At 39.6% G+C, this 22,620-nt stretch overlaps 1 protein-coding gene across 1 annotated transcript; it reads left to right on the top strand.

Moving 5' to 3' along the window:
• The first annotated feature begins 1,540 nt into the window (after window positions 1-1,540).
• On the top strand, window positions 1,541-18,975 carry LOC149180735 (uncharacterized). Its single transcript, XM_089416251.1, has 2 exons — window positions 1,541-1,854; window positions 17,255-18,975. The coding sequence occupies exon 2, from the start codon at window positions 17,323-17,325 to the stop codon at window positions 18,169-18,171; it is 849 nt and encodes a 282-aa protein (XP_089272377.1). The 5' UTR covers window positions 1,541-1,854; window positions 17,255-17,322; the 3' UTR covers window positions 18,172-18,975.
• The last annotated feature ends 3,645 nt before the right edge of the window (window positions 18,976-22,620 follow it).

Below are 22,620 nucleotides of genomic sequence, written 5' to 3'. Positions count from 1 at the left end.
AAAACCCCTTCGCCAGTGATGCTTCTTTGTCGATAGAGTGTGCCTTCCAGAAATCTGTGACCAATTTCATGAAGTCTTGGTCCTGTAGCCACGAATGGTTGAATTTGAATGGGGCTTTAGGCTTTCGATGAGGGCCAAGAATCTCCAACAGTATTGGGGAGTGATCAGATATACCCCCCGATCCAACCCATTGTTTATAGTGATGTAAATGATGAAGCAGGGGGCCTTTCAGTAGAAATCTGTCCAGTCTGCGAGCCAAAGCTGCTGCGCCCACCCTTCTGTTCCTCCAAGTAGGCATGGGTTTCTGCATAGGGACATCAATAAAGTCTGTCTGTTCCAAGGTATTTTTCATGAACTCGGTGATGGCATCCACCTGAGCCAAAGAACCCCAGGGTTCGCTGAAGCCTAAGGAAAAATTTAGATCTCCCCCCAGGATGCTGTGGTCAGATGCCATTAAAGTTGATACTAATTAGTTGATATCTTAACATCCAAACGCCCAACATCCACGTTGTCACTATATGGTTACCACCTATACAACACCTCGGTGCCAAGTCAACCTTCCATTGCCATGTCAACATGCCATATCACTTGCCACATTGGTATGCCATGTCATCTAGACCCACATTGGTGCCACATCATAATGAGACGTTAGCATGTCAAATCAACTGCCACACAATTGACATGCGATATCCCCGGGTCCACATCCACTCATCACATCATTACTCTATCGTTATCAAGGTTTCTTGTTGGTGACTAGTGTCCTACTTACTGATGTCTACTACTCAATATTGTGACATTTTGATAGGTCGATAACGAACAACTAATACATTGCATTCGTGTTGGTTGACCTTGAGGTGTCCTTAATACAGTTAGCCTGACATTTGACCTCTTGATGGACTATAGTCCCCAACCATCAAGTGAGAGTCCTTGAACCCTCTATCTCCATGAGCTAATAGATAATGTAGGATAATATGTTAATATCGAGGACATCTAACCTAGACTAGGTTAGTTGGGGCTTTTTGCACAATTAGGTGATGAGGAGCACTATTTGCCAGCATTATAAACCATAGGTATATAAATGTTGTATGGGTGTTAATGTGAGGATTTGCCCAACAAGGATGACTTTTGTTGGGGCCTTGGACATCATCTAAGAAGAAACACCATTATCATCTTAAGGCCTATGAATGGTTTTTAAGGTTTAGCAATAATATAAACTATGCACATTATACAAAACCACTTCCCGGTGCCTCTAAAATGAATGGTTTATAAAATGCAAATGTATGTTTATATAATTTATAGGATGCACAGGTTAGTTAATATTATATGGTTTGTATTAATAAAATAAATGGACAAATTAATAGAACTGCTGGCAAATCAACATTTAAAAAATTATTATGATGAAGACTTTTCAAACAATTTTATGGGAAAATTCAATTAATAGAACTGTTGGCAAATGAACCTTTAAAAAAATATTATGAAATAGACTTTTCAAACATTTCTGTGAGAAAATTTAAAATTTTGTGGGAAAATTTGGGCTTGGCGCCAATCGGCTGTTCGTTTCTCCTTGTCTCGAAGTCCCACCGCCTGAACATTCTCTTCCAACGATTGATTAAGGTGTGGCTGTCAGGGTTCACACCCAGTGGAAAGCTTATTTTCTGAACCAGCTGTCTTATATTATTATATGATATTTGGCAAGGTGGGCTCTATAATATCTGGTATTCAACGATTTGGAAAACTTTTGAGCAGACAGATCAGTGTGCTTTGAGGAGCAATAGCCAAGACAGGTTTACCAGCTCTGCATTTACTACTATTTTTTCTGTGAGGCCGATCTTCCATAGTTTTTGCCCAAAACAGGTATGTGTTTTAGCTTTCTCTTTGTTTTCTTAAAAAATAGCTCCTTGAAGATAGGGTGTAGAAACTGCAGGCAAAATTAGAGACAGGGACCATAGCAGCTTCCTCCCACTCCAGCGAGAATCATCACATCCCGTCGTATACCCTACCGGATTCCCAGTCGTTGCAGATTTCGTCATAACCTGTCATCTCAGGGTTAAAATTATATTAAAACACCCGGGACTATTGGACTTCAAAAAAATCATAAAAATTTTGTTCTTGGCACTTCTGCACTTGCTAAGACAGCGATGAAGGAGAAAATACTGGTTGTGGCTGAGCAGTATACGGATATCTACACCAAAACCCAAAACTGGTTGAATCTAGCCGATCTTGCATTGCAAGACCTTGATAGGGGTATACCGATTTTATCAATAGGATGCATATGTTTGTGTAGTTTTTTTATTGTCTTAATCATATGACGAAAACCAGAGTACAAGAATATGGGTTTCAATGCTTTGCAACCGTTGAGTTCTTGAGGCTCGGTTGCAACTTGGAGAACTAGGAATATTTTGAGAAGAGTATATATATTCTTTTCAATCCATGTCCTTGCCTTGCAGGACATTGAGGGGTATATAGATTCTTCTCAATGGAAAACAGTTGCCGTTTGTGTGGTTGTTTATGATCTTGCCATTTATTCACGTTTTTTTGTAATATGTAAAAAGTTGCAACCTCATTAAATGACATTTACACAGCTAGAATACACCAGTGCTACCTCTAGAGAGATAAAATCAGCTGCGTTCATCTGATTCCTCAGTGCTCAAGATACTGGCCCATTGTATAAACATAATCGAAGGGAATATCCTTCGCTTTGACAAGTGAAATAGCTAGTAAACTCAAGGCAGCAATATCAAGATGAGTCCATATGTGCTACATTATTAGATTAACTTGGTAAACTGATATCCTGTTGCCTGTTCAGATTGTTGGGGCTACCTTTAGATTCTTTCTTTTTGATTGTACAGACTTTAAACACATACCCAACCCATTTCCTTGTAAGCGTTACTAAGCATAGGATGATAATATGGGGCATTTTCTTGGATCGGATTCCAGCTTAGTTATTTCCTCTGCTTTTGGGCATATGTAAAGTTAAGTGCATTTTAATGGAATGTGATTGCTTGTTTCTGTGTTAAGATATCTGCAAATTTCCTTGCTGACACTTTCACATCAATGTAAGAGAAGTCCTTATAATCAAATGGGTATTTATCCCAGGAGTTTATTCTTGCACATTCTCACACTTTCAAGGCTTGCATATGTGCCATAAATCATAGACAAGTACCTAGACTTGGAAGAAAACTCAAAGTTAGAACCTCTTTTGACAGCGTATAGGTCCTCCTCATAAGACAGTTGTAGAGACTTCTCCCTTCAATGCGGTTGGGCTTTAAGACTACCGCTAAGACGCGCTAGGTCTCCTTACTTGAACAACACCTAAAACACATCCTTTAGGACTGTGTATTTAGTCTATTTCTTATTGTGGATTAGGGGTTCATTTAGGCTCCCTTTGACTGCCTCTTAGATGTGAATAGAAGACTGCAGCTAGGGCTCTTTTGGAGCTTCCTTTGACAGCGCATGGAAGCCTCCTTGCTGTGATGAAGAGCCTTCTTTTGGGACATCGAAGGAGCCTCTCTTCACTGTGATTTAATCCCTTTAGGATAGCATATAAGGCTTGCGGCTAGGGCATGTTGTACAGCAACTAGGGCTCCTCCAAGGCTGTCCTAAAGGGCTCTTTAGATGAATCCTACACCTCTTGACAAGACTGTCCTATTGTGCCACTGCTGCACTATGTCATGGCTGTCCCGTTGTGCCACTACTGCACTATGTCATGGTTGTCTCATTGTGCTTTGCCATACCATAACAACACCATGAATTTGCCACACTAAATACTAGTTGTCCCATGTTGTACCATTGTACCATTGCTGTCCCGTTGTGCACTATATGCCATTGACCATTGTTGTCTCATTTTTGTAACATATGCTGCACCATACTGCACCAAGTTGCCTTTGCTGTCCCATTGCTGTATCATTGCAGCACCATGTAGCATTGTTGTCCCACTGCTGCAACAAACTTCTTGCTATCCATACTGCTGCACCATTGTTGCAGCATACATTTTGTTGTCCATTCTGCTGCACCATTGCTGCATCATACATCTTGTTGTCCATACTGTTGCACCACTGTTGCACCATACATCTTGCTGTCATCGATAATACTACTATGGTCCCTAACCCCATTTCCCTGCTCATTAATCAGATGAGAGGTACTTCCAATGAGTCTCAGATTGCATGGGTAGGATGCCTCGATAGGGGAATTGATCATCTATCCTACAGGAGAACTAATCATCCTGGCTCACAGGAGAATGAATCATCCTATCCCAAAGTCACCTTGGGGTATTACAAGGGAAGGCTAAGCTATTCATCTTGTACACAGTGCACCATTAGGGGAGGGTGAGTTGCCCTATGGTCGTGTGTTGCTCCAGTAAGTACCCCAAACCCCTTAGATCTCCCAGAGCTCAATGCATGCAACATGCAGGACCCTTATACGAAGGTCTCTCAACGACTCCAGGTTGTTCGGGAAAGTCACAAATTTGACCTTTCCCCTGGGCTTTGACAAAATGTTTGCAACCTGTACATCAGTCTCAATGCGATGGAGCCTCCTCGCTCATCGACTTACCATATTCTAGATAAGTTAGTATTTGATGTCTATCTACTGGAGCAATCATCGAATACAGGATTTCTCAACAATCGAATCCCCCCTGGTTGTCACAGAGGATCACAGTGTTATTCATCATTTGTACAAACAACGCACTGAAGAGCTTCCACAACCAGGCAACGTCACACAAGATCATACTCGTAGCTATGTATTCGGTCTCGGCGGTGCTTATAGCAATCGACTTCTGCTTCTTGCTCATCCATGATATCGAAGCAGAATCCAAAGAGAACTAGCACTGAGAAGTTCTCTAGTGATCCTCCCCATAGCCTGCCCAGTCAACATTCGAATAATCATGCAGCTTCATATTTCAGGCAGTGAATCTCAATCCATGAGAGATTGTGCTCCGAAGATATCTCAAAAGGTTCTTGGCACCAATCTAGTGAGGCTCAACCAAATATGAGCTCACCATGCTAACTATAAAACATATATACGGACAAAAGTTCACCAAGAACATCAATGCAAATGAGTTTATGAAACTTAGAGGCATTTCCCAAATCTGGTCTAGCATCATCACAATATAACTTCTGAAAGTTAAGATCCTCGAGGTAGTCACGGTCTTGCAGTTTACCATTCCACATCCGGAATCCAACTCTCTCTTACTTTTGCAAGTGAGAGGGTCTGCACCTATCAGAAATAGGTCGTTCTTTGAAGGTGTCGGTATGAGAGGTCTATCATCCACAATCTTCAAACAATGGTTTGGATTGGCTTCACTCTTAGTGAATCTCAGCTTCATCTGACAATTATCAATCCTCTCATATCAAACCCGGGGTGATTTGCTTCAAGCCATAGAGGGCAGCGTATTTGATGCAGAGGCCCAGAGAGGCCAGCGTATTTGACGCAGAGGCCTAGAGAGCTAACGCAGGGCCTCCTGGGGTTGACACAGGCCTAGATAGGCTGACGCAGGGCCAACGCTGGGCAAGGAGAGGCTGACGCAATCCAGATTGGGCAGACGCTGGGGTTTTAGTGCAATTTTGTGCTAAGGAGTTGCCAGAATGATTATCTGAGGTTTCAGCCAGGAGATCTGTGAGAAACTGTGAGGTATTACTGCTAAGGAAATTCTCTGTTGGGTAGGCCAGTTTTGACACCCAGATTGTACTCTTATATTGCTTAGTAAAAAAATCCCTCAGATAGCTGCACCGGTTTTCCCGCATTGGGTTTTTCCGGGGACATTGGTCCAAAAATAACGGTGTCATATGGTGTGTTTGTTTCTGTTTCTTTTAGTAGCCTTTTAGTAGCCTTTTGTGTTGTAAAAAACACCTCTTATACTCCCTTTTTCTTCAACTAGCCTTTTGATAGTAATATATACGAAGGTCTCTCAACGACTCCAGGTTGTTCGGGAAAGTCACAGATTTGACCTTTCCCCTGGGCTTTGACAAAATGTTTGCAACCTGTACATCAGTCTCAATACGATGGAGCCTCCTCGCTCATCGACTTACCATATTCTATATAAGTTAGTATCTGATGTCTATCTACTGGAGCAATCATCGAATACAGGATTTCTCAACAATCGAATCCCCCCTGGTTGTCATAGAGGATCACAGTGGTATTCATCATGTGTACAAACAACACACTGAAGAGCTTCCACAACCAGGCAACGTCACAAGATCATACTCGTAGCTATGTATTCGGTCTCGGCTGTGCTTAAAGCAATCGACTTCTGCTTCTTGCTCATCCATGATATCGAAGCAAAATCCAAGGAGAACTAGCACTGAGAAGTTCTTTGGTGATCCTCCCCATTGCCTGCCCAGTCAACATTCGAATAATCATGCAGCTTCATATTTCAGGCAGTGAATCTCAATCCATGAGAGATTGTGCTCCGAAGATATCTCAAAAGATTCTTGGCACCAATCTAGTGAGGCTCAACCAAATATGAGCTCACCATGCTAACTATAAAACATATATACGGACGAAAGTTCACAAAGAACATCAATGCAAATGAGTTTATGAAACTTAGAGGCATTTCCCAAATCTGGTCCGACATCACAATATAACTTCTGAAAGTTAATATCCTCGAGGTAGTCATGATCTTGCAGTTTACCATTCCACATTCAGAATCCAACTCTCTCTTACTTTTGCAAGTGAGAGGGTCTGCACCTATCAGAAATAGGTCGTTCTTAGAAGGTGTCGGTATGAGAGGTCTATCATCCACAATCTTCAAACAATGGTTTGAATTGGCTTCACTCTTAGTGAATCTCAGCTTCATCTGACAATTATCAATCCTCTCATATCAAACCCGCAGTGATTTGCTTCAAGCCATAGAGGGCAGCGTATTTGACGCAGAGGCCCAGAGAGGCCAGCGTATTTGACGCAGAGGCCTAGAGAGCTAATGCAGGGCCTCCTGGGGCTGACACAGGCCTAGATAGGCTGACGCAGGGCCAACGCTGGGCAAGGAGAGGCTGACGCAGTGCAGATTGGGCAGACGCTGGGGTTTCAGTGCAATTTTGTGCTGAGGAGCTGCCGGAATGATTATCTGAGGTTTCAGCCAGGAGATCTGTGAGAAACTGTGAGGTATTACTGCTAAGGAAATTCTCTGTTGGGTAGGCCAGTTTTGACACCCAGATTGTACTCTTATATTGCTTAGTAAAAAAAACCCTCAGATAGCTGCACTGGTTTTCCCGCATTGGGTTTTTCCGGGTACATTGGTCCAAAAATAACGGTGTCATATGGTGTGTTTGTTTCTGTTTCTTTTAGTAGCCTTTTGTGTTGTAAAAAACACCTCTTATACTCCCTTTTTCTTCAACTAGCCTTTTGATAGTAATATAATATGTGGCAAACCTGGTGTCACAAGGCCCGAGCAACTCTCTAGATGCATTATTCTTGTACAAGCTCAATGTGAGTTGATGGTTAAATATGAAGTGAGAAATTTTTTCCCCCTCCGAACTGTCTCATTAATCCATGGAAACTTTGCCAAGTCATGTAACAATAAGTCAAGACAATGAGCAACACAAGGTGTCCAATATATTTTTCTGTATTTATCCATGATCATTTTTCCTGCTCCGACACAATTTGAAGCACTAGACCACATTTTCTTCTCCAACCTCAAGAATAGCTTCCTCTAAAATCTTGAAAATAAATTCAGAGGTCTTCTTATTCCCTGATGCATCAACTACTTTAAAAAAAAGTACCCCTTTAGGGCAATAAACCAACACATTAATAAGAGGTCTATGATTCATATCTGACCAACCATCTGATAAAAGTGTGCACCCTGTTTCCTTCCAAGAGTCTTTGATCTTCTGCAAATTGTTTGTAACCCTTTCTTTTGACCTCTTCAAAAGAGTGGTCCTTATAGTCTCAGAACTAGGAGGGACATATCCTTTACCAAAACTTGCCATCATCTTACACGCATTGATTAAGTAAGGGCTTCTTGCCACATTAAATGGAATTGCAGATTCAAAAAACATATCAGCTACAGCATCATCAACTTCTTGTTTCTACATGGGCTTTCAAAGAGAATTTAATGTAGCTGTCCCACTTGATTTACCGATCTTTGACTGAGATGAACTCCCAACACCAACCGTGAATTTTTTCCTTTTTTAGATGATTGCAATGTAGAATATTAATATATGTCCAAAGTTTTGAGTCGTTAGCTCAGATTCTATAACTATAAGTTATTATATGATGGACTAGAGGGTCGACGATACCTGTGTTACGTGTAACGTGTTCTAGTCGTGCACACTACAGTCAACGTTGAAGCTCGAACGAAGGTGCAACAAATCACGATTCACACTGCACAGCCTACGGCTATAGCTTATAGGCTCACATGGTAGTGGGCACGGGCTCAAGCAGCCGCGTAATCAGCGACTAGCAGTGACTGAACTTGCAAGGTGCCTGCATGCCGCTGCAGGACTACATCGATCTCCTCAAGGCTCACACTGCACAGCGCAATAAAATGCACAACAATATGCCAATACAAATGCACTCCTGCTATGCCAATACAAACACTCTGCTAACTCAATACTCTATTCACTCGACCGACTGGCACAGCTTGTGCCAAATCCTTAGAGCGCCATTGTTTATAAAGAAAAAATTGGCGGGAATCGTTGTAGAAAAGCAGTATGCGGCCCATGGTTTTTCACGTAAACAGGCAAATAAAACTGTAAAAAAAAAGTGGCAAACCCTAAGTCGAACCTAAAAAAAATCGATCAAATTCGCGTTCAGGTTCGTGTTCGGATGAGGTTCAAATTTGATTAGGTTCGCCTTTTGGGTTCAAATTTCAGGTTCGGTGAACTTGAACGAATTTCAATTTTTTTTTTTGAGGTTCGCCGAATTTCAAACCTGAACCTTCAAATTCAGCGAACCTTGTGACATAGCCTGCTACATGAGGGGAATGGTCCCTTTGTAAGATTTTCCTTCGGTACATCTCAGACATGTACCTTCATGCTCCTTTTGTATTCAGGCATCCCAGTCACCATCTGACTCACATCGAGTAAGGCCCCACAATAAGTAGACCTTTGGTGCTATAGATGAGATGTGTCAACTAACATGGTCCCCGATGGACCATCCTGCAACTTGGTACAAATTGCCAATGCTGAACCCATGAGTAAAAGCATCTTTGAAAATTCTATTTTCAAACACGTACCTTCCCATCGATGAATGCCACCCTGAAACCTTTGACTTCCGTTGCCGAAATGGACACCAGGTTCTTCTTGCGATCAGGTACATAAAAGAGATTCTGTAAATGAATTGAGTTACCCTCATTCAATTGAGGGGTAACATTTCCTACACCCTTTTCGGGATAGGTGGCATCGACTCCAAATATAATCCCACGATTGTTTCTTACCAAATTCAAGAGAGCACCCTTCTATTCGATGAAGTGCCTTGAAGCACTATAATCAATAAGCTAGCTTCCCACAGAATCTGAAGGAGAGGGCCAATACAAGATAACGCTTCTTTATCTTATCAGAAACAACATTTGATTCTTCATACCTGGGGTTCCTTGCTTTCTTTGAAGAGTCAGTCGTTTCCTTGATGACCTTCATTATCTGTCATTCCTTCGATCATTGAAGATGTCCTTGGAATGATTGTTATCTTCATCAATAGATGTGTCCTTGCCATTTGTACATTCCTTCGCATAATGGCCGAACTTATTGTAATCTGCCTTTCCTTTCACCCTGAGATCCGGACTTCCCATTGAAGTGATATGTAGGTAGGCCATCAGAAGCTTCCGCTGCGCCATTTTGATGATATGCTCTGCTTCGACTTTACCCTTGGCGAATTTGAAGAGGGATGAGGAATCCATGGATCCTTTTGTCCTTTCCCAACTGCCTTCACTGATTGCTATTTCACTCATGACTGCGTATGGGATAAGGGATTTTCCTTTTATGACTGCATATAGGATAAGGGCTTTTCCTTTCATGATAGCAAGGGCATTCCATGTGTAGAGCACTTCTTCTAGGACGATGTTGAGGTGCCATCTCCATTAGGCAGCGTAGCGACTAGGTTTAGGGCATCTCTTCTCCTTAGACTTGCGGCCAGGGTTTCTGCCTTCATTTCCATGGCTGCATATTACTACTTCTTCATAGGGCAGCATTTAGGGCTTCTCCATAGGGCAACATTAGGGCTTCCTTCACCGTGCTAGATCTCCCTTTCCTCCCGCATCTAGGGCTTCTTCATTAGTGCAGTGTAGAGCCTAGGGCACTCCCTCTAGACTAGTGCTATAATTGGTCACTTTTGATGATGGTTATCCTCTTGAGCGTTCATTCTCCACACTAGCAAATGCATATATTGGATTAAGTATAGAGAAGGAGGATGATGGGTGAGACAACAATGGTAATACACAAATTCTAATGATTATGGCATCGAGGAGGACTACTGATAGTCATCGGCTATGAGAATCTTCCATCTATGGTTCTAGTGTCCATGCTATTTTGTATTTTCCATTGGCATTCCAATCTGTAGTAGCATTGAATCAATATCTATGTTGTATGTTTTCTACATTCTGATTTTTATGACTTAATGAGAAGACCACAGTTTGTGGTTCTAACTTCTTGTGTTTGCCATTTGATCATCATTGATGTAGTACTAGTAAGTACTAGTTGTATGATTGAATTTGTATCATGTAGATGTTCTAGTTTCTAAATTCTAAAATAATTGAAATCCTTATTGTCATGTTTTTAGAGTCGATGTGTCTTGTCTCACATATGAGAGATGAAACACTTGGTATTACCTTAGATTGGGTATTTATTTGGTATTTGCCACTGTAAATGGGTTGTTATTTGGTTGCTTGAAACTGTTCATGTACTGTAGGTGTAGAATTTCTTTGCTAACAAAATTCATAGTTGATTTGCCTCCCAAACAAATTATTGTTTGTGTGTGGATTTTTTGATTTGTTGATCTTATATGTCTTGCCATAATATTACAAGTGTCCACAATGAATGAAACTCTGTGATTTCTTGTTGGGGTTGCACATTCTCTAAGCATGCTCCTATTTGGATCGCAGGAAAATCAAGGTTATGGTCTTGAATACCAACATGATTGGACCAAGAACCAGTAATGTATGTCTAACAATAGACCTTAGGCATCACAAAGGACACACTTCCAGTCATATGATGGTCTGATAATTGATGTCAAAGAATTTTTAAACTCCAGTATCAGTTGTAGTTGCTTTAGTTTCTTAAATAGTTTCTTCTCCTGTGATTGGGTGCATAGTTATACTTATCTATTGATCTGATTTTGTCAAAAATTGGGTTCAAAAACTATCTTGAATTCATGTCTGGAGGGATATAAAGATAGTGGTCACTGCAAAAGGTAAGTTATTAATGGTAGTTGTTGCCCATATTTCAGAAATTTTGATATAAATCCTGAGAGAAGCTTTGTATCCTAAATTGAGTGGGGCTTTAGGATTGAGAGACTTGGGGATCCTAAACAAAGCATTGGGAGAGAAATTATGTTGGGATTGACTTCGGGTTAGAGATGAACTCTAGAAACAAATATGGGATATGAAATATGGCCACTCTTCTCAATTGAAAAAGTTGCAAGCAACCAAGCATCCTCTAAGATCTTCCATATGAAATTTGCCACAGGCCAACTAGACCTTAATTCAAAGTCATGTTTTTTGAGAGACCTGGAATGGTCACACTAGTGACTACATTATTCTCAAAAGATTCTTGGCAATAGATGCCACAATTGAGGGATTGTTAATCCTAGAGATTTAATAACATTTACTTCAAAGCATCAGGGTCTTACTGTAGAAGAATTTTAGAAACTGATTCAATCACATCCATCTTTCTCTCCCTGGCCTATTTTAGCTCATGAGCTTCAAAAATGAAAATAATCCAATGCTCAGGATGAAGACAAACTCTGGTGAGGTTCTCAAACCAAAGGGATGTTTACTCTCAAGGAATCCTACTCTCTTATAGTTGGTCATCAAGACATCCACTAGGATCCCATTTGGAAGAAAATCTAGATGAATGGTGTTTTCCCATGGTCCTCAATTCCTTTGGCTAGTTGAATGACGTAAGATCCTCACATGGGATCAAATCAGGAAAAATGGATTTTAGGGCCCCTGACTTTGTACTTTATGTTGGAATTATGAATATTCTATGGAGCATATATTGAATGTATGTCCTTCCATTGAACATATTTGGATGCATAGTTGACTGCCTTTTGGATCCTTGTACTGTAACTTCAACAGTTTTTTATACTTGTACTCCCTCATAGATCCAGCATATTCAATAGTCCAGTTCAAAATAGAGAGTGGATTATTTCCCGTAGTTTTGTCATGTCAATGCTTTGGAAAGAAAGGAAAAACCAAATATTTAAGCAAAAGAAAGAAAGGACAAAGTCATGGTCTACATCAAAGTGCAACATGGGGGTTACGTTATTCCTACTCAAACTCACAATGAAATGCTGAGGTGCCAAGTGTATTACCATGAAAGTCTACAGCTCCCTTACTTTCAGTGTCTGTGAAAATAGGATTAGTTTAATGAACTGTATTTCTGTGACCTCAATAGTGTTTTCAGGATTTAAATTATCAGCAAGGAAAGCGTGATCTTCACCATACTTTTCATATGGTTGATTTTCTTCCCCTACCTTTGCATGTTGTATATGTACTTGTATGTTTCTTTGGTAGAGATTTCTCCTCCATGAGAAAGACTGCCCCAAGAATGCCTATCTGCCCTCTTAGACAGAGCAATATCTGCGTGATAGAGATGAGATCTGTAATTTGTTGATCTTATATGTCTTGCCATAATATTACAAGTGTCCACAATGAATGAAACTCTGTGATTTCTTGTTGGGGTTGCACATTCTCTAAGCATGCTCGTATTTGGATCGCAGGAAAATCAAGGTTATGGTCTTGAATACCAACATGATTGGACCAAGAACCAGTAATGTATGTCTAACAATAGACCTTAGGCATCACAAAGGACACACCTCCAGTCATATGATGGTCTGATAATTGATGTCAAAGAATTTTTAAACTCCAGTATCAGTTGTAGTTGCTTTAGTTTTTTAAATAGTTTCTTCTCCTGTGATTGGGTGCATAGTTATACTTATCTATTGATCTGATTTTGTCAAAATTTGGGTTCAAAAACTATCTTGAATTCATGTCTGGAGGGATATAAAGATAGTGGTCACTGCAAAAGGTAAGTTATTAATGGTAGTTGTTGCCCATATTTCAGAAATTTTGATATAAATCCTGAGAGAAGCTTTGTATCCTAAATTGAGTGGGGCTTTAGGATTGAGAGACTTGGGGATCCTAAACAAAGCATTGGGAGAGAAATTATGTTGGGATTGACTTCGGGTTAGAGATGAACTCTAGAAACAAATATGGGATATGAAATATGGCCACTCTTCTCAATTGAAAAAGTTGCAAGCAACCAAGCATCCTCTAAGATCTTCCATATGAAATTTGCCACAGGCCAACTAGACCTTAATTCAAAGTCATGTTTTTTGAGAGACCTGGAATGGTCACACTAGTGACTACATTATTCTCAAAAGATTCTTGGCAATAGATGCCACAATTGAGGGATTGTTAATCCTAGAGATTTAATAACATTTACTTCAAAGCATCAGGGTCTTACTGTAGAAGAATTTTAGAAACTGATTCAATCCCCTAGGCTATGGAAGGAATGGAAAACAGTTGAAGATTGGCAATCACATCCATCTTTCTCTCCCTGGCCTATTTTAGCTCATGAGCTTCAAAAATGAAAATATCCAATGCTCAGGATGAAGACAAACTCTGGTGAGGTTCTCAAACCAAAGGGATATTTACTCTCAAGGAATCCTACTCTCTTATAGTTGGTCATCAAGACATCCACTAGGATCCAATTTGGAAGAAAATCTAGATGAATGGTGTTTTCCCATGGTCCTCAATTTCTTTGGCTAGTTGGATGACGTAAGATCCTCACATGGGATCAAATCAGGAAAAATGGATTTTAGGGCCCCTGACTTTGTACTTTATGTTGGAATTATGAATATTCTATGGAGCATATATTGAATGTATGTCCTTCCATTGAACATATTTGGATGCATAGTTGACTGCCTTTTGGATCCTTGTACTGTAACCTCAACAGTTTTTTATACTTGTACTCCCTCATAGATCCAGCATATTCAATAGTCCAGTTCAAAATAGAGAGTGGATTATTTCCCGTAGTTTTGTCATGTCAATGCTTTGGAAAGAAAGGAAAAAGTTAAAAACCAAATATTTAAGCAAAAGAAAGAAAGGACAAAGTCATGGTCTACATCAAAGTGCAACATGGGGGTTACATTACTCCTACTCAAACTCACAATGAAATGCTGAGGTGCCAAGTGTATTACCATGAAATTCTACAGCTCCCTTACTTTCAGTGTCTGTGAAAATAGGATTAGTTTAATGAACTGTATTTCTGTGACCTCAAAAGTGTTTTCAGGATTTAAATTATCAGCAAGGAAAGCGTGATCTTCACCATACTTTTCATATGGTTGATTTTCTTCCCCTACCTTTGCATGTTGTATATGTACTTGTATGTTTCTTTGGTAGAGATTTCTCCTCCATGAGAAAGACCGCCCCAAGAATGCCTATCTGCCCTCTTAGACAGAGCAATATCTGCGTGATAGAGATGAGATCTGTAATTTGTTGATCTTATATGTCTTGCCATAATATTACAAGTGTCCACAATGAATGAAACTCTGTGATTTCTTGTTGGGGTTGCACATTCTCTAAGCACGCTCCTATTTGGATCGCAGGAAAATCAAGGTTATGGTCTTGAATACCAACATGATTGGACCAAGAACCAGTAATGTATGTCTAACAATAGACCTTAGGCATCACAAAGGACACACCTCCAGTCATATGATGGTCTGATAATTGATGTCAAAGAATTTTTAAACTCCAGTATCAGTTGTAGTTGCTTTAGTTTTTTAAATAGTTTCTTCTCCTGTGATTGGGTGCATAGTTATACTTATCTATTGATCTGATTTTGTCAAAATTTGGGTTCAAAAACTATCTTGAATTCATGTCTGGAGGGATATAAAGATAGTGGTCACTGCAAAAGGTAAGTTATTAATGGTAGTTGTTGCCCATATTTCAGAAATTTTGATATAAATCCTGAGAGAAGCTTTGTATCCTAAATTGAGTGGGGCTTTAGAGACTTGGGGATCCTAAACAAAGCATTGGAAGAGAAATTATGTTGGGATTGACTTCGGTTAGAGATGAACTCTAGAAACAAATATGGGATATGAAATATGGCCACTCTTCTCAATTGAAAAAGTTGCAAGCAACCAAGCATCCTCTAAGATCTTCCATATGAAATTTGCCACAGGCCAACTAGACCTTAATTCAAAGTCATGTTTTTTGAGAGACCTGGAATGGTCACACTAGTGACTACATTATTCTCAAAAGATTCTTGGCAATAGATGCCACAATTGAGGGATTGTTAATCCTAGAGATTTAATAACATTTACTTCAAAGCATCAGGGTCTTACTGTAGAAGAATTTTAGAAACTGATTCAATCCCCTAGGCTATGGAAGGAATGGAAAACAGTTGAAGATTGGCAATCACATCCATCTTTCTCTCCCTGGCCTATTTTAGCTCATGAGCTTCAAAAATGAAAAATATCCAATGCTCAGGATGAAGACAAACTCTGGTGAGGTTCTCAAACCAAAGGGATGTTTACTCTCAAGGAATCCTACTCTCTTATAGTTGGTCATCAAGACATCCACTAGGATCCCATTTGGAAGAAAATCTAGATGAATGGTGTTTTCCCATGGTCCTCAATTCCTTTGGCTAGTTGGATGACGTAAGATCCTCACATGGGATCAAATCAGGAAAAATGGATTTTAGGGCCCCTGACTTTGTACTTTATGTTGGAATTATGAATATTCTATGGAGCATATATTGAATGTATGTCCTTCCATTGAACATATTTGGATGCATAGTTGACTGCCTTTTGGATCCTTGTACTGTAACTTCAACAGTTTTTTATACTTGTACTCCCTCATAGATCCAGCATATTCAATAGTCCAGTTCAAAATAGAGAGTGGATTATTTCCCGTAGTTTTGTCATGTCAATGCTTTGGAAAGAAAGGAAAAACCAAATATTTAAGCAAAAGAAAGAAAGGACAAAGTCATGGTCTACATCAAAGTGCAACATGGGGGTTACGTTATTCCTACTCAAACTCACAATGAAATGCTGAGGTGCCAGGTGTATTACCATGAAAGTCTACAGCTCCCTTACTTTCAGTGTCTGTGAAAATAGGATTAGTTTAATGAACTGTATTTCTGTGACCTCAAAAGTGTTTTCAGGATTTAAATTATCAGCAAGGAAAGCGTGATCTTCACCATACTTTTCATATGGTTGATTTTCTTCCCCTACCTTTGCATGTTGTATATGTACTTGTATGTTTCTTTGGTAGAGATTTCTCCTCCATGAGAAAGACCGCCCCAAGAATGCCTATCTGCCCTCTTAGACAGAGCAATATCTGCGTGATAGAGATGAGATCTGTAATTTTCCCATTTGACATTGAGCTCCATCAGAAGAGCCAAATTTTCAGCATGTGGCCAACTGGAAGAGGAGGAAATGACAGATTGTTGGCAGCCAATATCAGCAAGAGTGAACAGCTCATGCCTGTGAAGAAACTGGATGATTGGGGGAGGAAGAATGTGATTCCCAGCCAATCCAATGATTACTAAAATGGCTTACAACTTCCTGTAGGATGTCTTTCTGAGTAGTTAGTATTATATTGTCCATATTTCTAATATACCAGATTGTGTCGGAATTTTTTCTTTTGGAAGCTATCTTATGAAAGTACTTAGTATTATTATCTCCCCTAGAAACCCGCGTCATTTTTATTTTTTGTCTCCATTCCTCTGCCTGATAATTTAGAGAGCTCCAATATTGTATTTTTGCTTTGTTCAGATAGGAAATTAGGCCTTGTAGGGTCCATCAATTCTGAAATCTCTTTATCTATAATAGAAAACTCCCGAGAGAGTGTCTTCTTGCACTTGATGATGCATGTCTTAACCTTTGACTTTAGCCTGTGCAGTTTTTGAGTGACCTGATACATCATTTTATTTTTCATTATCCCTAAAGGCCTCATCCAAGATATCTTAATCAGGTCCACTAAATATTTATCTTGTAGCCATACTTGATTGAACTTGAATGGTAATTCCTTGGCTTCTTGTTCACCATTCCATTCCAAAAAGATTGCATTATGATCGGAAACTAAAATTCCTTGGTGCAGAAGCAGATGCAGCTCAGTTGCTTGAAAGCACAAGTGGATGTAGAAGGATCGAGTTTTGTACATATCCTATGGGGAATGAGCCTGCCAAATCAAACAAGAATCTAAGAGAAACGGTTCAGGAGGATGATGAAGTAAGAGATGGTGAAGGGGGTTTGGGAGGAGAAACAATGCAACTTGAAGATGAAGAACAAGCTCCAATGGAATGGGTGAGGACAGACTTAGCTGGTGAAAATCAAGGGGAAACATTAAACACCAGGACTGGTGCTGAACCAAAAAGATTACCTGATACATATAACAGTGGCCAGCATTTGGTGAGAACATCCCATCCTATTGGAAACTTGTTAAATGGGGAGAGGCAGAGTCAATCTCCTGTCAGTCAGCAGCATAGAGATGAGATAGATGCTAGAAACAAGAGAGATAAGCATTCGATAGTAACAATTGATCTATTAGCATCAGAGGTTGCTGGTAGTTGGGCATTCAGTACAGCTGGTTCAGTTCATGGCGACAATGAATCTCTTCGGAGTGATGACAGACAGCCAGGGACAGGAAGGATCAGTGATGAAGGAATTAATCAAGATTTTGATGCTAGTCAGATTGCAGCAGCAGGTGAGAATATTAGGTCCAGGCAAGATCTACTATTAAGTAGCTTGAAGTGTCAACACACAGTGCCTGAAGATGCAGTGGCAGGAAGTCAAAATTCTCCACCTCCCAAGTTAGCTTCTCGGCAAAGCTATGAGCACCAAGCTTTGAATGAGATGCTTGATATTGTTGCCCCTGATTTCAGGCAGCTTCATGGACTTAGAAGAAATAACGATAATGCCCCTGACACTGAAGAAGATATTGAAGGGGAAGAAGATGATAAAAATCATGATGATGACGACACTGAGGAGGGTTCAGAAGAACCAGAATCTGAATAGGAAACTGTCTTTCTATTAACTCTGGATGTGTCTGAACACATGCCAAATGATTCTCCTGTCATGGCAGTGCAATTGTTCTTTGGTAAGCCATGCCATTACTTGGTGTTTTTATGACTGCCATACCTAATGGGTTGAAAGTTTGACTACTGTAGTTTGGTTGAAGCAATGATCCATGGATGGTAATGCCCATTAGATGTATAAGTGTGCTAAGCTTTTGCTTGGAAGGTGCTTAGAAATCTTTTGGCTCTCTGAACATTGCGATCTCTTGTATGACTGTAGATGAGTTCCTATTTATTGACTGTTATTCTACATAAGCAGAGTACACTTTGGCACTTTGGTGCATAAGCACCTTGACTCTGCCTCTGTAATATTAATTATAAAATTCTAGCAGACAATAACAGTTGGAACTCCAACCTAGAAGGCCAATAGTTGGAACTGTCACAGATTGGTTTTGCACTCCTGTAACCATACTAAACCCAGAGAGATAGTGACTGGAGTCTGAAATTTTGACAGAATGGAAGCCAAAAGAAACATGATTCTGAGAAGTTCATTTTTTTAAGATTTAGAATTTAATTCTTGATTGCCTCCTGAGCTTGCTTGAGTCATTAAATATGATATGTTTCCATTGCATAAGCAAGCCTACAATGTCTTCAGTGCACCTGACAGTGTTGTCATTTGGGTAAAGCACAAACCTTCTGTAGTGCTATCTTGTGTGTGGAGGAAAAACTATTAAAATATTATGAGACTGCTCTAATGGATGTTGGGAATTAATTACAAGTGAACCCACTGGCTGTTTATCTCTTTATTAATGGCATTGGAGTGCTGGTTTTTGTTTGAATATGTACACTGTTCCTTTCCTCAGGGACATTTAATTTGTTGCTGTTGTTGAATATAATTACATTTTATGTCAATGCTTGGGTAATGTAGAGGAAGAAGTAAAGTGAGTCTGTTTTGTGTTAATGCTGGAGAGTATATTTCTTTGTATCTGAGTCTTAAGGAAGAGTGCTGGACTACAATGCATTCAAGAGTAGTTTTGATGGTTGGCAAACATGAGCTAGGGCAAGTGTTGTTTCGAAGGGGAATGCTGCTTGAGAGCCTTGCTGTTTAATTGAATAGCTGCTCATTCAATTGTTAAAGGAACATTGAGGTGCCAGGAATGTTTTGGACGAAACCATCTTCATTAATAGTTGGAAACCGAAGCAATAGGAATCAGGTTGACTAGAAAATTACAGAATCTGCATTCTCTCAGACAGAAATGATTTTCTTAAGGAGTTCATTTTGCATATAAGATTGAGAACAAGAAAGTATGGGACCAACATAAACGTTAATACTAGTATATTGTCTATAAGTCCTCTTAATACTAGAAACTCTTGGATATTAGGTAGCCCATTGGTATTTCCTTGAGCATGTTATGATGTTTACCAAGCATTCGTAAATTCAACCCTAACCTAAGAAAGCTAAGTCCCTGCATTAAACTAATCTCTCAGAATAATAAGAACTCCACCGAACGTCTTTAAAGTCAAGCATATCAAAGAAACATTTGAGTCTTAAACCATCAAGTGCACTAAAAGCAGTGCAATGTGAATGTAGAATGTAAGGCATTTATGCAGAAGCAGTGGACCTCTTCTGCTGAAAAGAGATGCCAAGTCACTATATGGATTGAGATGATAACCTTAAACGCATTTCATTCATCCACATCCAAAACTTAAATCTAGGATATGTGAACTGAGAATTCAGCATGTCAGGACTAAATTACTTCACACATCTGAAACATATGAAACATGACAAATAATTCTAGTGAAAGTGAAAAAAGGATATATTTGAGGAGGTTTTGCCAACTATTGGCAAAACCAATCTGTGCAAAACCAATCTGTGAGGAGGTGCTCCAAATTTCTAGGAAAACATCATATATTTATGATGATATACCATTGCTTAGTAAATTGATGCAAACAAATAACAGTTTTTTTTTGTTGTTCTGGGCAAACGAATATATGCATTTACTGGGAACCAATTACAACTAACAACCAAAGATACTACTTGAATCTGAAATCTTCCACCTTTGCTTGCTAAGCAACTATTTATCTGTTGATATTTCTTCATCCTTTTTCATTCTCACTCATCTTGTTCTTCATTTCTGTGCATGATCCTTCTTTTCTGCTCACTTTGTCATCTTAATTGCTCCATCTTAGTCATATTAAGCTTCTCTTCTCATTATTCGCCAAGTTTCCCCGTCCATATGGCCTATCTTGGGAATCTATTTCTTGAGTATTAATTCCTAGAGTCGACATACTGTTATCCTTTCTACTACTATTGTTTATAGGAACTTATTCTAGCGTAGGCACCTACACTTCATTTGGCAGCTCCCAAGGGGCATGTTCTTTCTTGGGAAAAATATGATTCTGATTTATGCCTATAGCCTTACCATACATTTTGATGTCATCCCAACCAAGTATACGTAGGAATTTCGCTATTAGATGTATGGTATTATGGCATCCCAAACATCTAAAAGGGATTCCCCAGTAATCCACTCGTTTTATGATAGATTGTGTACTCTAATAGATATCAAGGGTAGCCGAGAGACCTTTTATGGAATCTGGTTCAATGAAAAACCATGCTACTCATTTTTCTAGAAGGCCAGCACTCCCTTCATCGACATAATAGAATTTTCCTATCTTGTTGGCAATTTCCATGATTTCCTTCTTGGTCCATAGTTCCAAAGGAAGGCTAGGGAGTTTAACCCATATGTATTTTCGCTGGGGATCTTCTTTAATAGGATTAAATCCGACTGTCTAATTCTACAAGCATAAAAATCCCCTACCTTTCACACATGAGATTGAGCCAATCCTATCTGCATCTTCCACTGTCATGAAGTGGAATCCAAACCAACTATTGAGGAGCATGCTTACCTTCGGTCTATTTCCAACAATACAGAACCAACATTTCTGCACCCATTCTTTCATTTGTCCACTAGACATCCTAATGTGTTCCCAGTGGCCCACCAATACCTTATGCTTCATCTTTACCACATTATCCCAATATATATCAATACCCATAATGAGTTTTTGTATCTGTTCCTGGTTCTTGATCGATTTCTTTTACGTTTGTCTATTTTTTTTTGGATCGGGTTCCATTTGAAGATTCCTTTCCAAGATATGTATCTGAGTCCTCATGTTGGGATGTTTTCAACAGGCCAATGGATGTGGGAACTTGATTTGGTCTTCCCAATCTCTCTGCAAATTCATTTTCTATGACTATCGATACTTCTATAATTTTCCTGTCGTCATAAATCTATTCCATAGAAAAAGATTGACCAACCATGTCAATATTGACTATTAGAACTGCATTACTTTTTAAGAGGGGCTTCAAGCGAACCAACACATTGTTTTTATTGATCGACTTCAATTTTAGGGTTTAGAAAGAAGGAGCGGCATCCAATCCTGTAAGTCGAGGAGAAACGATAAGGTCTCAAAGGGCAGCCGGGCCAACAAACCATCACTCAACTCGTAGGCTAAAGCCTTGATGAACTACCCATTGAACCTCATTGCCGTATATCATTGACGAGAGCTGAGAAGAGCCCATACACCGGTCACTGCCAAGCAGTCGAGAGCCCATCAGTCCCACAAGGTGCCTGTCAGCCGAGAGAACCTAAGTCACAGGAGGTGCCGATAGACACAGGAAGGAGGTGCCGAGAGACAGGAAGGAGGCAGCCAACGTATTGGTCAGCACAATGCTACTACATATGGGTGAAAATAAAATCCAAATAAAATGTGAAAGTGTGACCGATTTTATTTGTACTATAGAACAAAGGCTAGTGGGTTAATCTCCTAAAAAAAGGTGTTAACATAGTCTGTCGAAAGGTACATTTTGCTTCAGGATAACCCCTAGATTGCTATCTTTTTATGAGGAAGCAAAAACATGGAAAATGTTTGGTTAGGTAGGAATACAACTTGTCAATTTGGTCTAGCTTGAGTGATTAAAAGAGAAGGTTGTTAGGCTCTCCACCATTTCATGGATTGATATAGTGATGAGACAAAAGAAGCTCTCTCTTGAGACCTGACTAGGTGATTCATAACAGTTGTGGTGTTGGTGCCTTAACTTAGCCAGAAAATGCCAAAACTCTATTGATGCACAAAATTTATTACTGAATCTACCTCAGAGTATGCCATAGTCACTGAATATGACATGCATGGTTTTACCAAGGAGGCCCTAAACTTTTGAACAATGAAACTTTACATTGGTATCTTGGCAGTAGCTGCATTGGTCTTATTAGCATTACACCACTTTTAATATGAGTCTTCACAATAGAGAATCACCATTACACTTTGTTGATTTGTGTTAAAAAGAAAAATAACACGCAATACATTTCTTTTGGCATGCAATGTTGTTGTTGGTAGTTTTCTTGTATGTGTGCCACATGTAAAGCTAACATGCGTTAAATTTCTTTCACCT

The sequence above is a fragment of the Pinus tabuliformis genome, chromosome 3_2 (assembly GCF_031772625.1).
Source record: "Pinus tabuliformis cultivar Carrire ecotype Pingquan chromosome 3_2, CPIR1, whole genome shotgun sequence".
Taxonomy (NCBI): domain Eukaryota; kingdom Viridiplantae; phylum Streptophyta; class Pinopsida; order Pinales; family Pinaceae; genus Pinus; species Pinus tabuliformis.
This window is presented reverse-complemented; position numbering and strand designations above follow the sequence as displayed.